Source organism: Ambystoma mexicanum, chromosome 10, assembly GCF_040938575.1.
Source record: "Ambystoma mexicanum isolate Mex_15411 chromosome 10, UKY_AmexF1_1, whole genome shotgun sequence".
Classification (NCBI taxonomy): Eukaryota; Metazoa; Chordata; class Amphibia; order Caudata; family Ambystomatidae; genus Ambystoma; species Ambystoma mexicanum.
The window spans coordinates 1,167,223,342-1,167,239,028 of NC_090932.1; the positions used below are offsets into that span (position 1 = coordinate 1,167,223,342).

Sequence of the window (15,687 nt, forward strand, 5' to 3'; positions counted from 1 at the left end):
GGCAACTACAGGAATTGTCCTGGCTGGCACGCATTATAGCGGCTAAAATGACCCTACTTCCTAAATTTCTATAGGTAGTGTGCGCCCTCCCAATAAGAATCCCAGGCCCAGCCATCCAAACGTTACAGAAAGAAGTAATTAACTTTATCTGGGTGGGGCTGGGGGGAAGGGTGGCACCGAGAATTCCCAAAAAAGTACTATTTAGGCCACAAGCCCTGGGGGGCTGAGGGTCCCAGAATTTCGTAGATACCTATGGGCAGCACAGGTAGCCCCGATGCTACAATGGACATCTGGGGAAGATCGAAATCAGTGGGTAACATTGGAAAGAACAGCGACCAAGACGCCCCTGGGGAACCTTGGCTTCCTTGCCACACAGCACAGGGAAAAAGGAGGTCTGCTACTAGAATCAACCAAAACTACTCTGTGGTATTGGGATAGGGTATTGAGAAATAAGAAGATCAAAGTGGGGAGGGGGACCACTCACACCGATTGCTTATAACCCGGATTTTACCCCAGGAACGCAGGCTAATTTCTGGACACACTGTGGGGGGGGGGGCAGTGAAAATAGCATGGTTCTAAAAGAACTCTATACAGAGGGGTCACCCTTGACGTTTGAAGACTATAAGGCCAGGTTTAACATACCGGAGAGGGAACGATTTCACTATGTTCAGCTTAGGCATTGGGTCTCCAACGCAAAGGTGAAAGAAGGGGCAACTAGAAGCCCAACAGGAGTGGAGCTAACAGTACAAGAAGGCCAACCAGACAAAGGAATAACTAGACTATATTGCCTAATCGGGGTGATGGACCCTGAGGAGAACCATATACATTATCCCACAAAACAGCTTCCTTCCTTTCTGTTATTGGTGCGTGCTCAAGTGTCTCCAGACATAGGGCCTCATTACACAGACGGCGGTGGACCAAGGTGCTATTAGCACCTTGGTCCATGCCGGTAAAATACCGGCACCGCTATGGTGGAAAGGGGAATTACCGCCCTATTCTAAGGTCGGTGGGAAGGTATTTCCCCCTTCCCCCATTGCCCTTCCCCATTCCCATTTTTGCCCCATAGGGCATAATGGGAATGGGGAAGGTGCTAATTACGGCACCGCAAATTGCGATACCGTAATTAGCTCCCTGGTCCCTTTGCGGGTTGGTTTTTAACGCCTGCAAAAAGCAGGCGTTAAATTCTCCAACTCGCAAAGGGACCTCGTAGTAAGGCGGTAAGGGTTAACGGTCACCATAAACGGTGACCGTTAATCCTTACCGCCGTCCGTGTAATGAGGCCCATAGTCATGTACACCCCTTTTATCATAAATGAGGGCAAGTTACCATGGATTATCCAAAAATATACATATTTTAATACTTATCAAAATAACATCAATAGGCAATATATTTGTTAAAAACAACAATATAGTCCTAATTAATTCTTACACTGACATATACGGATATATATGTGACTCATATGGCAAAAGAAGAGGCACATCTGATTCAGCCCCTTCTGTGCCTTAACAGAGAGCCACTTGATGTCTCTACTGAAACCCCGCCCAATGGTGCACCCTTAATTTGTGCACCTTTTCTTGCCCCCTTAAATTAAGGACCGGTAAGAGCCATAAGGTTGCAGAGTCCTATGTACTGCTGCCCATTGTATTAACACCACTGATACAACTAATGCAGAATGCCACTGGGTGTGCGAGGGATCTAATGCTTTAAGCATATTACACCCACTCAGCACAAATGGCACTGGTTCCAGTGTTTTTTTTGTTTAAACTACAAGTTCCTCATTATGGCCTTCAGCCTTTTTCGGGGACCAGGGGCACTTTATCTACAGTCTCATGTGGTGCGCTAGGGACACATTTATTCTCATTTGGCTTTTCCCCATTTCCCACTAGATAAAACTGCAGGGTGTTCCTCAACAGCATTGGCATGGCTAGCCTCTTTCCTGAGGGACAGGAAGGCAAGAATACACTGGGGCGATACATTCTCAGAAGCGGCCCCTATCCTGTTCGGAATTTCTCAAGGAGCTAGTCTGTCCCCATTGTTATTCAACTTATACATGCGAAGCCTCTGTGACCTACTGGAAAACATTGGTGTATTTTTTACAAATTATGCTGATGATACACAGCTTTTCTTTGAACTGACAGGAGATTACGCCACAGACAGTGCCAGAATAGAGGAGGTTTATAAGGTCATAGACATCTGGATGCAGAGACACTGGATGTGTCTAAACAATACCAAGACAGAACTTATGCTTTTTGGATCTCGTCAGGCAAGATCAAAACTGGGAGCACTATACAAGGCTTTCTCTATAAAAGGAGCCACCATTCTAGTATCACCTCAAGTTAAAACGCTGGGGATGATGGTGGAAGCGTCAGTTGGTGCTGAAGCCCAAGTCAATTACCTATCAAAAAACAATGCGTACTATTTGCGCCTCCTAAGAGCCATCAGACCCTTCATTAATGAAGCAAATACTGCAACCATCGCAAGGGCTATTCTACTGCCACACCTAGATTATGTCAATGCCTTGCTATTGGGAGCTACTAAGAGGGAGCTACAAAGATGTCAGGTCCTGCAGAATGATGCAGTTCGTATAGTTAAGAAAACAAAACACAGAGAGCACATATCGGCAGGGAGAAAGGATCTACACTGGCTCAGAATAGAGGACAGAGTTAATATTAAGGCCATGACGATGATCTACAGATGCCTTTTTGGAGAGGCGCCGACCTACTTCAAAAAACAGTTTTCATTATATGTGCCACAGAGATGCCTTAGATCAGCAGACGCAGGTCTCCTGAAGGTTCCAGATGCTAAACGGGCATCTCGACGAGGCAGAGCTTTCCCGGTCAGGGCAGCCAAATATTGGAACAGGCTCCCAGCCACCCTGAGACAAGAAGGAAACTACCTTACTTTTAGAAATCACTGAAAACTTTTCTCTTCCAGTAACTTTTTAGCTCGAGGGTTATAAGCGCATAGAAATACAAATAGATGTAAACATTATGCACTTTATATTGTTTTATATTTTATGCAGTTTTTTGTTGCCTCCTTAAGTGGGGGTGATAAAGTTCAAAAAGTCCAAACTTCTCTAGAACCCCACAATAATTGCAATGTTCATGTGCCCCTAGGCTTGCATCTTCATGTATCATACCTGACTCTCCTTTGGCAGTACTATCTCATCACTTGGCCCGACGATGGAGCTGGGGAATTTGCTGAAGATGATTGGCTCCTTAGGGATGGCCACGTTTTGCTCCAGGCAGTGATCCACGTAGTTCATGCCCACGCAGATGACTTTGTCTGGACCTGTGATCGGGGACAGCAGGTGAACGAGGGAGCGGCTGACGATGTGCTGTCTTGAATCCAGCGCTCTGAAAAGGGAATGGAAGTTAACACTTTTGTTAACAAAAATGCAAACATGCACAACAAGGTAATGGGAAAGCTAAAAGGAGCTCTATTGCAAAAAAAGCTTGTCTCATCAACCCTAAATTGTGATACCAGAATAGGTTAGATGGGGGAAAAAAAGAAGTTAGATATCCAACCCAAAGCACAAACTTTGTATCATGATGGATAATCTACCCCAAGCTAGGGGGGCTGGCAAACCTCCTAGACACAAACACCACAGGGCAATCCAGTCACAAGCAACACCACCAATAGAGTACACCAAACTCCAGACATGGACACCAAGAACACCAAAGGATGAGGAAGAAAATTGGAACAGATTAGCCAGAGAACATCTTGTATCACACTGGGACGTAATGTGTCTGGAGCAGACCGCAGTGGCACGTTAAAAACAGATTAGCAAATTGGCAAGAAAAAAAACATCACAATGCAAACTAGGGACAGAGCTTGGTGGGTGATAAATGTGAGTGGGATCAGTTTTTAGGAAGTCCCCAGAGAGCCTCTCCCTAGTGAGTGACTCTCAGTGGAACATACTGCCCCATAAATGACATATGATGAGATGTTCTGAGCTCGCTTAGAGAAAGTGGAGTCCTATGGTTTTCCAACCTTCACATCAGATTGCATTCCTTAACACCACAATGATGGGTCCCTCTCCTCACAGACACCTATCTGTAACCCCTGTAAGGCACATGTAATTTTATGAATAATGGTGCAGCCAACGTTCCACCGGGCTGTACCTGAACTAGAAGGGTCCGCCTGTGTGTGTGCCGTGGTTCGATGTAAAAATGTCCTCAGGAACATGTAGTCAGGTGAAAGAAATAACGAGTAGAAAATAGTGTTAAAAAGTGTAGTCATTCAATACAAGAAATGCGAACGAAGTGTGAAAATGTTGCCAGTAATAAGGTTGCCAAAAGAGCTATTTTTAACTACACAAAAGTAAAAGGCTATGGGCCCTATCAGGACCTTGGCGGTATCCCGGCAGTAAGTCCGCCAGGATACCGCCAATGCAAATTGCGTTATCATAACTCGATCCAGCGCTATTAGCGCCAGATCCATTGTTGCAGGGGGGCGGAAAGTCCCCATTCCCATTGGGTCCATTGGACCCAATGGCACATTCTGGGCGCTATTACCGCAGCGCTATTAGTACTGCAAATGGGCAGAAAGTGCCGAGCTTTACCTCAAAAAGCTGGAGGTATCCCACTTTCCGGTGGAGCAGAAATGCGGCAGTAATAGTGTTACCGTTGCATTTTTGCTGCTCCACCCAACCCGTGATAACCCCTATAACCTCAACAACGGCCCAAACATCTAGAAAAAACCTCCACAATCACCTAGACTTCATTCCTAACCCTAACTCTAATTTCAACCCTATTCTTTCTTGAATGCTTATAAAACTAACCCTTCAGCGCACTAAAACATTGTTTGCATTTGAAAAAAATAATAATTATATAAAATTAACAGTGAACCTAGCTACAACCCCAACACCAACTCACTACACATTCCATAGCCCTTACTCTGATCCTAACCTTAGCCTGACCCTAATCGCAACTGTAATAGTTATTGTAATGCTTACTCTACCCTAACGTATAGGTTTACCCTAACCCTTAACCTACATCACCCGTCCTCTCCATGATCCTTATCCGTTTGTTACACTTACCCAAACCATTACTCTATTAGCCCTAGCCTTACCATAACCCATACCCTAAAACGTACCCCATCACCCGCCCTCTAACAACCACCACCCGGACCCTAATACTTACCCTAATCAAAATCTTTACTCTAGCCCTAACCGCTATCCTAACCCTAAACCACAAGCCCACCAAACTCGTCCCAACCCTAACACTTACACTAGCAGAAGTGCAATTTTGGCAACTTTTCAGCTTCATTTTTTAACTACTTTTTGCTTGTTAACGTTTTCACTGCAGAGGTATTTTCACAATTTTTTTTACTGACAACATTTTTGTTGCCAGCCCTTTTCATTGGATATCTGTGCCACTCGAGGGACCCTTCAAGAGTAAACAGAGGGAGTTCTGCAGGGTGCGAGTGGATGGATGCTTTTTTCAGTAGCCTGACCTTCACTTGGGAAGGCCGAGCCTTAACTCTGCTCAAGTGCCAAACATACCTGGTTGATCCTGTCGTGCGGTACCAAGTGGCTAGCAGGGGTGCCACGAGGCACCATACGTAAGCGCTATATAAATAACAAATCATCATGATATCACTACTGCAGCGCAGGCACTGCGATTGGTGCTCCCCATGAGGAAGGAGAGTACCACCTTCTCAGCGCCGTGGCCTGGACCTTTTTTAGAGGTTTCCCTTGTGAAGCGGGAGCACAACACAAACACTGCCACCTCCCTGACCACATGAATGATTATAAAGCACTCCCATATGAAGAGAGGAGTGTCCTGTGACTGCTGCTGGGCCCATTCGCTTCCCTGGCTGGACCACCCTGAATCCCTGGACCTTTTCTGGCATACGCGACCGAGGCTAATAGACTTTCCTGGGGCCCACCGATTGCTGGGCTGCTGCTGGCATATGGAGCCCGGCAAGTACTCCCCTCGGGTGCCCATCACACTGTGGCTTGTGCCACCTCCTCTGGCCCAAGTGTAAACAGACCCTTTCTGATCAGAAAACACTGGAGCTGCTTTGCCAATCGTTTCACTGTATTTTCTCTAGATCAGGCCGTGACTCGTTTCCGCTCTGTTCCCTTCCTAGTACGAAGCCCCTGCATGCAGGTACTTACACTAACATAACTGATTACAGTCTTCACTTGCATATTTTTTAAAATATTTGTATTATAATGGCAACAATACAGCCATACCAGTACGAGCCTGAGTATTCAGAGGAGGAACTAATGTAAAGAGATAGATGCGGAAACGATGACGAATCGGACAATGGTTGGGAAGACGAATCACCGGAGCACGAGCCTGAGCCTAGTCGCATGGAAGCCGTTTCCACCTGGTGTACCTGCAATCGCTGCAAGGTCATGCCAACCGAGGCAGAGAACTGCTGCTGCCGAGAACTCTGGATGCATTTCCTAGATATCCGAAGAAGGCACACCACCACTATGCGTTACCGACCTGCCCGACTGCCTGACAAGGTCTGTTTTTGCGGATAATGATGGTGCTTCTGCACGAACTTCGCGCAACAGTTCTCCCTCGCAATCCAAGTAACGAGCAAATATACTCTAGATGTGATGTCATTTTCACCACTGAGACGGCTAACATTTCATGTTGTTCTCCTACATTGTTGTAACTTCGATCGATCACCGAGGAATTAATTTTTGTATTTATAATTGAATATATATATATATATATATATATATATATATATATATATATATATATATATATATATATATATATGGGATACATTACTCACCGTAATCGTATTTCTGATGCTTGTATCTGCTTAGATTCACATGCTGTGCATAGGCCGACATCTAGTGGAAGCTGCGGAGTATTACAGTTTGTTTTTCGAAAGTCGAAAATGGGCGTCGACACAGGCGTGCCAGTAATACTATCCCTAGTGTGACGTCCACTGTACCCAAGATCCCTCACGCGTGTAGGATCCTCAGATTGTATTTTTTCTGACATGAGGAAGCATGAGGAGTAGCGTGAGTACAGATAATCCAAGCAGATAGACAGAAAGGTAAGACTACAAGCAATCATGCGCCTTCTCTCGGAGGGGAGGAAGGGTGGGTCGCATGTGAATCTAAGCAGATACAAGCATCAGAAATACGATTACGGTGAGTAATGTATCCCTTCTGAGGCTTGTGGAATCTGCTTAGATCACATGCTGTGCATAGATTAGCGAGCAGTACCAGAAGAAGGAGGTGGGATGTGAGAAGGGTCATGAGCAAACAGGTGTCTTAGAACCGCTTGTCCCACTTGTGTATCTGACTTGGAATGAGTGTCAATGCAGTAATGCTGAGTAAAAGTGTGAATAGAGCTCCAAGTAGCCGCTTTGCAAATGGTGTCGAGGGGAACATTTGCAATGAAAGCCAGAGTGGCACCAATGCCTCTAGTAGAGTGGGCCCTTGGCGTAAAAGGCAGAGTCTTTTCAGAAAGAGAGTAACACAGCTGTATACAGTTGATAATCCACTTCGAGATAGCGCCCTTAGAGACGCGATCCCCCTCTCTGCCTGTAGCTACGGAGACAAACAGTTGATCTGTTTTCCTTAGCGGTCTGGTTTTATTTACATAGTATAGGACCGCCCTACGCACATCTAGGGTGTGTAGTTTCACCTCAGCCGAGCTTTGCGGGTTCTGGAAGAAAGCCGGAAGCTCGATGGACTGGTTTACATGGAACTTGGATATGAATTTAGGTGAGAACCTAGGGTGTGTGCGTAAAACCAGTCTGTCCTTGTGGATAGTAAAGAAAGGATCCTGCACTGACAGAGCCTGAATTTCACTGACCCTTCTTATGGAGGTAATGGCTACTAAGAAGGCCGTTTTATAAGTCAGGTGTTTGAGACTACTTTTATGCATGGGTTCGAATGGGGGTCCCATGAGCTTAGCTAGCACCACGTTGAGGTCCCATCCTGGCGGTGGGTTCGAAATAGGAGGGTGAAGTCTCTTTACTCCTTCCATGAAGGCTTTAACCACTGGTACTTTCCACCACGAGACCTTGTTATGGGATGCGGTGTAAGCCGAGAGGGCTGCCAGGTGTACTTTCAGCGAGTTAAAAACCAACCCTGCATCCAGCAGGTGGAGCATGTATGTCACAACGTTGGAAGGAGTGCAATCAACCGGGTTGATTTGTTTATTCTGGCACCAGATAACGAATCTTTTCCACTTATCAAAGTAACAGTGCCTTGTATTTGGTTTCCTGGACTCCTTTAGAATGTCCATACACCTCTGTGGTAATTTGAGATGTCCAAACTCTATGATTTCAGGAGCCATGCTGCTAGGTTCATAGAGTTGGGTTCCTGATGCACTGTTTGACCCTGTTGCTGGGACAGTAGGTTGTACCAGGCTGGGAGTCTGATGGGTTCGCACACCGCCATTCTGCGTAGGTGTGGAAACCATGGTTGTCTCGCCCACATGGGAGCAACTAGGATGAGCGTCATCGATTCCTTGTTCATCTTGTACACCACCTTCCTGATGAGAGGAGTTGGTGGAAAAGCGTACGCAAACATCCCTGACCAGTTCATCCACAGGGCATTCCCTTGGGAGTCCGGCTGGGGGAACCTGGATGCAAATCCTGGGCATTGTTTGTTTTCGCTTGTGGCGAATAGGTCTATAGTGGGGAAACCCCACTGAGAGAAGAGATCTTCTACTACGTCTCTGTGAAGGACCCATTCGTGTTCTTCTGGGAGGGAGTCTCTGCTTAGAGCATCCGCTAGGGAATTGAGCTCCCCTGGAACATGTTGCGATGACAGGAAGATGTTCCGTCTGAGTGCCCATATCCATATTTTCTGGGCAAGCTTGGACAGATTTGGCGAACGAGTCCCCCCTTGCTTGTTCAGATAGAACATGGCTGTCGTGCTGTCCGTCCTGATCTGCACCGACAAGTTCAGTAGATGGGGCTCGAACGCCCTCAGCGCTCGGAATACTGCCAGAAGCTCTAGCAGATTGATGTGGTTCTTGGCTACTGAGTGAGACCAGAGACCCTGAGCTGTGTGGTGGAGATGGTGAGCTCCCCACCCAGTCAGGCATGCATCTGTAGTCACCACTGCTTGTACTTCGGGATCGTAAAAGGGTTTCCCCTTTGCGAGATTCTCTCTTGTCCACCAGTGTAGGCTCTGTACGAGTGTTGGCGAAACGACCACTAGATCGTCCCAATGACCACTTGCCTGAGACCACTGTTTCGCCAACCATTCCTGCATGGGACGCATGCGCAGACGCGCGTGGGGGACCAGGTAAATGCATGACGCCATCATGCCCAGTAACCGCATAGCTTTGCGTACTGTCATCTGTTGACCTGACTGATAATGCGGAATTTGCAGAAGTATATTCCGAATTCTCTCTTCCGAAGGGAAGGTCAATCCTTTCTGAGTATCTAGGATAGCTCCTAGAAACTGTTTTGAGGTGCTTGGCACCAGACTTGACTTTTTCTCGTTGATGGAGAAGCCTAATTCGTGGAGGAGGTCGATAGTCCTCTGAATGTTTGACCTGCAAATTCCTGGGGTTTCCCCCGTTATGAGCCAGTCGTCCAGATAAGGGTACACCGGGATTGCTTCCCTGCGTAGGTGTGCAGCCGCCACCGCCAGTACCTTGGTGAATACCCTTGGTGCTGAAGCTATCCCGAAGGGCAGTACCTTGAATTGGTAGTGGCGACTGTCCACCTTGAAGCGCAAGTACTTTCTGTGCGCTGGGAGCATGGCAATATGAAAATAAGCATCTTTCATATCCAAGGTTGCCATGTAATCCCCCTTTTTTAGGAGGGGGATTACCTCTTGTAGCGTGGTCATACGGAACTTTTGGGGCTTGACATACTTGTTGGCAGGCCGTAAGTCCAATACTGGGCGCATTGTCAAATCTTTCTTTGGCACAAGGAAGTAAGTTGAATAGATACCCTTGTTTACCTGGTGTCCTGGGACGAGTTCTATCGCGTCCTTTTCTAGCAGAGTGGCGATCTCCTCGAGAAGGATCCTTTGATGCTCTAGGGAGTGCACTCTTTGTCGTGGAGGATGATTCCGGGGACGCTGCAGTAGTTCTATACAATATCCTGCGGATACTGTTGACAGCACCCATCTGTCTGAGGTGATCCCTTCCCAAGCCTGGGTGAAGGTGGAAATGCGTCCCCCTACTGGGGTTGCGTGGCAAGGGACCCTGAACTGAGCGTCACTGTTTTGGTGGAGGCGTGCCACCTCCCTTGTTGGGGCTGCCTCTGCCTCTTCCACGACCTCTCTTGTTACCCCTGCCGTAACTCTGGGTAGACTGCTGGTTGTTATTCCATTGTGTACCTTGTCCCTGGGCATAGTTGCCTCTTTGTGAATTTTGGCCGCGTGGGCGACGAAAATTATTGTTCCCCCTCTGGTTAGGGGGTTTGTTGGTAAGCTGGCCAAGGGATTTGAGAGTCTCATATTCATCTTTGGCATTTTTAAGTGCGTCTTCGACCGCTTTCCCAAACAATAGGTCGGGTTCCACTGGCTTGTCTATTAAAGAAGCCTGGGTTTCTGTCTTGAATCCCGACTGCCGTAACCACGCATGTCTCTTGATAACAGTACCTTCTGCTATCAATCTCCCTGCGTTGTCAGCGGCGTCGAAAGTTGCTTTTAAAATGCAACCAGACACGGCTCTCCCCTCTGCCGAGATCCGAGCCAGCTGGCCCTTTAACGGTTCTGGAGCAGAGGCAATGAGCGCCGCGACTTCTTCCCATTGATGGCAATTGTAACTAGCCAACAGGGTGGTGGAATTCGCAATCCTTGCTTGGTAGGCGGACGTTGAGGCTACCTTTTTGCCAAACCCGTAAAGTTTTTTGCTCTCCTTGTCGGGAGGAGCTTCTGATGAAGATAAGGGCGTGCCAGCCCTTTTTCTAGTGTTGGTCACCACTAGGGAATCTGGTTTAAGATGTCCCCTTATATACAGAGGGTCAGACTGGGCTGCCCGGAAAATCTTTTCAATTCTGGGGTTGACAGATCTGGTGAGGTTAGGATTCACCAGGGAAGGATCTATTCTTCGTTGGATGGATTTGAGGATAGGGATGGTCTGAGCGACCGGTCTTCTCTCTCCTACAAACTCCTCCGCGAAGTCCCTTTCCTCCTGTACACCGTGGGTGTCGATGTGGAAGTGTTCCGCTGCTCGAGCGAGAACCTCGTTGAGGAGGGGCTGGTTATCAACTGGAGAGTCAGTAACTGGGGCTTCGCTTTGTACTGGGGAATCTACTCTGTAAATTTCCTGTTCATCTTCTCCCTCCTCCAGGTCCTCATCCTCTGCATAGTAATCTGTCCCGGTTTGTTCTTCCATAATTTCAAACTCCTGGTCCTCTTCAGGGAAAACTTGTCCCTGGTAACTGGGGAGTGGAGTAGAATATGGAGTGGAGTAAGGCTGAACCTCGAAGGGTTCAGGTCTTTCGACCCGGGGCTTTTTACTTAGCGGGATAGGATCGGAGGAGCCTGAGGGTGTGGCCCCTTGAGGGTTATATGAAAGAAAGTGTTCTGGGTTCTTATCATAAAAATCAGCCAAGGAAGACATTCTAGACATAACCCTGTCTATGTCTTCACTGGACCATTCCCTGGAACAGGGTATTACTTTAGCAGGAGATGATTTATGGGACTTTTCAAGGGTAGACCTGTGTTTACTTGTCTGCCTAGGGTGAGAGGATGGCTTTACAGGGGTGGAAGGCTGTGCTTTCCGCTGTTTCCCCCCCTCCCCGTGCGTGGAAAAATGTTTTCCCTGTCCCTTGGAGGCCCCAGAGATTTTCGACGCCGGGCGCCGAGGGTCTGGAGAGGTATCTGTGTGCTTCGGGCGTGGGGCCTCACTGGTGTTAACCGCGGTCTCGGTATCTTGGAGCGCGGCCTGGGGGTGGAAGTCGTCTTCGTCTCCCGACGATCGAACTTCCGTTAATGTGTGTAGCGAGGCACTCTTGGCAAGAGTGGATGATTGCCTTGCGTCGTGAGGTGATCTCGATCGAGAGCGCCCAGAGGACACCGAGTCGGACCGTTCTTTTTGTGCCTCTTTCCGGGAAGTCGACGTCGTCGAGGTCCGGTTGGTCTTAGTGTGTTTAGTGTGTGTTAGGTGTGTAGCGCTTGCGTCGCCGGGGGTCTTCCCCATAGCCGCCCTGCCGGACGACCTTCCGAGGTCGGGGACCTGCGCTCGCCGGCTGTCTCTCGACGCCATAATGCCCTCGCCGTCCGAAAGTACGGCGTCGCTGCCATCGCTGAAGGCGCCCTCCGCTGCCATGGCCGCCTGCCTGGCGTGGTGGGCCCAACGCTTTGTCGAACGGTCCTTAAGTGTCTTAGGTTTAAACCTACTACACGCTCTGCAGTTCGCTTCGGGGTGATCCCTCGGCAAGCAGAGATTGCACGTGGCGTGCCTGTCGACCCAAGGGTATTTGCGATTGCACTTGGGGCAGAATTGAAAAGGGGTACCCTCCATACGCACCTTAAGGCAGCGGGCTGCTAAGTGTAGGAATATATAAAATGTAACTATATATCAAGAGTGAAGAGTATGTACCACCCCCCACTCTCCCTACTTGTAAGGGCCGAGGCCAGCGGCCTACTAGGCCCGGGCCGAGGCCAGCGGCCTTCCGAGGCCCAGATCCGTCGAGCAGTCGACGGTCGATGACTTCTCCAGCCGTCGTCGAGGTTGAGGGTCGACGTTGGGGTGGGGAAGGGAATGAATAAGAATTATAATATAATAACAGCAAAAGTATGGCTAAGGCCAGGGAACTCCGCAAGATGCTTCCGACCAGTATGGCGGAAAAAAACAATCTGAGGATCCTACACGCGTGAGGGATCTTGGGTACAGTGGACGTCACACTAGGGATAGTATTACTGGCACGCCTGTGTCGACGCCCATTTTCGACTTTCGAAAAACAAACTGTAATACTCCGCAGCTTCCACTAGATGTCGGCCTATGCACAGCATGTGATCTAAGCAGATTCCACAAGCCTCAGAAATATATATATCGCTTATTGCAAATCACAGTGTTCATCGCTTAAGCGTCTTTCACTTTCAACTAAAAAACAATATTTCTCTATGGCCCAAACCATTCTGGCTTGAATGGTTTTTCACTTCTGTAATCTGTCTATACTTCAAAGCCCAAGTACATTTTACCAGAAAGTTACTATAGAATTTTTAGAATGCATTTTCGAGTAAGCTGGTACACTTATCTGGTTCATTAAATTAAAATGTGAGTTTCTCTTTCACAGGTGGTACAGGCTGGTGGCCTACTGTTCGTTTACATGGTGGCTTTATGGGAGGCTTGGATTCTGCATTCGAGTAATACCTGCCTGTGTCGTTCGAGCCATTCGCACCAAATTCCCCAGTGACAGCAGGCAGTACAGGGGGTTTTCTTACACTGTGCTGCAACTACAAGTATACAATGTGTAGTTTGTTCGCGCCATCAACATCACCAAACTAAATAAAATATAAATGAGCATATACGAATAGTTGTTTGAGTGTGCTCTCACTGAAAAAATTAAATCGTCTGAGGGTCACGAAAGAATGGTTGGTGCCCTTTTGCACCTTCCTCGTCCCCATCCATCCCCCCCTCCAGTAGTGGGTGGGTGGGAACGTTCAATGTGCCAAACACAATGTACACTTCAAAGGGATCTTCCGCACGGCGACCATTGTTCACATGGCCCCCCAGACCCAGTGTCCCCAGACTCCCCTCTGCAAGGCCGTGCCCCTGCAATCAACCTAAGTTTGTGTCCCTTCAGCAGTGTTCCAGCCCTTTGGCACTCGCCTCATGCCCATCCATCCCCCATCCAGTATCAATGGCAGTTCACACCTTTGACTGTGCACTTCCAAGGGGGCCTGGTGGGTGAGAACACTGCAGTTGACAAACACTGTGTACACCTCAAAGGGACTGTGAGACCGTAATACAGATGAGTCAAATCTACCATTGGCCTACCCCTTAGTGGACGACCATGTATCAGTCTTAGACAACCTCCTAGGGGGATGTGGATCACTATGCCCCCCCCCCCCCCACCCCCCTTTTGTATCTCAGGGCCTTTGTGCACTGTGTTACTCCTAGATTACTCGCATCTTACTCCAACGGACATATTAACATAAGACCCAAAGAAAACACATGAATCGATTCAGCGATAGAAATACTTTTATTCATACATAGCAATGCATGATGCAAACACTACTATAATACAACTGTCGAATTTGCAGCTTTTATGCTTTTGGTGCAAATCTACCATTCAAAGCAATTACTATAAGCCTTACACTATAAGTAGGTGGCAGAGTAGAAGCAGTCTTGGCAGTCCACACTACTTGCTTCCTGAATCCTGAATCCAGTCTGTCTACTCTCTCCATTACGAGTGCTGGGGGAGGAGCACTTACAAAAACCCCATTCAGCCGCGGAGCGGCCGCGGAGTAGGCGGCAGAGTAGAAGCAGTCTTGGCAGTCTATGGCCGACATGGACGCCATAGACGCTACCCTGCTGAGCCCGGCAGCCGAAGGCCGCCAACTCCGGAGCTTTAAACCCAAAGTGGGCGTAAGGTCAACTACAACGTCCTCCAAGGGAAACGCTGTGTCAGATGAAAAGCAAGCCGCCCTTCCTCCACAGAGACTTTTGAGTGAGGAAATGTTGGCTGTGGCATCCAGCGCCTCAACTAGAAACGTGAAGGCCAATTCAAAGACCTCACAAACTACAAAAAAAACCAGGCTGAATATTGTCTCCGCGCCCCCAAATAATACTCCAAACGGGCATGATAAATGAGATGAAGCACGCCTACATGCACAGCGGGATGGGAGAGTGGGACCCCCATTGTTGGAGCCGAGCATTGAGTTAGGCGCCTCAGAGGACCCTGTGAGCCCATCAGGAAGGAAACAGCCAGCAAATAAGTACGACAACAAAGACTCCTTACCTCGATCTACCCCTGTTCCCGCGTATCCTGCTAGCGACGGGTCTCCCATGACCAAAGGCTCTGCCCAGTCTGTCGGAGGACAGCGGGCGTTGAGCGTCGGGGGTGGGCCCGTGGCAACAACGGAAGCAGAGGAGGCGTGTGGAGACACGAGAGGCTCCGGCAAAGACCATCGGCCTCCCGGCACTCCCGAGGACTCGAGGGACTTGCTAATGTGGGAAGACCAAGTGCTGGGGAATGGAACCGATGAACGCAGCATGGAGGCGAAGTCATCGAGTACAGCAGAAGAGGCAAATCCCATGAGCGTGGCCACCGACGGCAGCTCCCTGGAAAAAAGAGGCGTGCAACCAAGTCGCACCCCTCCAATGAGTGACCCACGATGTTCAAGCCCAAGTCCACGCCCCCTCTCGGAACTGGACGTTGCCAGCCCTGGCCTCTCAGGTCCCTAAGCAAAGCAAAAGGGACACACCCGACCAAGAAAATGCTTGGCAGGACCTTGATTACAACAGCAGTTGCTCGGAGGCTGCATCTCCACCGAACATGAAAAAGAATAAACCTGTAATGGAGGAGAGCCTAAATAAGAAAAAATGGAAAAGAGCACAACGCTCATCAAAATCTCGAACTGCAGCCCACTCGGAGAAACCAGTGAGGGAATAAAAAAGCGACAAATGCAGGGGCAGCATACAAAAAATCTGAACACATCGACCCCCTGCATGAAAAAGAAAATTACCCAACAACAAAAGGGTATAACCATAGATTCCAGGAAGTCTAGTTTACATACTTTAAAGGGTTTCTTTGGAAAGCAACATAAACGCAAATTTG

General features: G+C 48.4%; 1 protein-coding gene across 7 annotated transcripts in view; it reads right to left on the minus strand.

The window, feature by feature from the left end:
* LOC138492125 (oxaloacetate tautomerase fahd2, mitochondrial) overlaps positions 1–15,687 on the minus strand; it is a 237,694-nt gene that overhangs the window by 95,839 nt on the left and 126,168 nt on the right. For all 7 annotated transcript variants that reach the window (XM_069619106.1, XM_069619105.1, XM_069619108.1 and 4 more), the window contains one exon: positions 3,140–3,356. In XM_069619106.1, the coding sequence (XP_069475207.1) occupies positions 3,140–3,356 (217 nt within the window). The remainder of the gene's footprint in view (positions 1–3,139; positions 3,357–15,687) is intronic.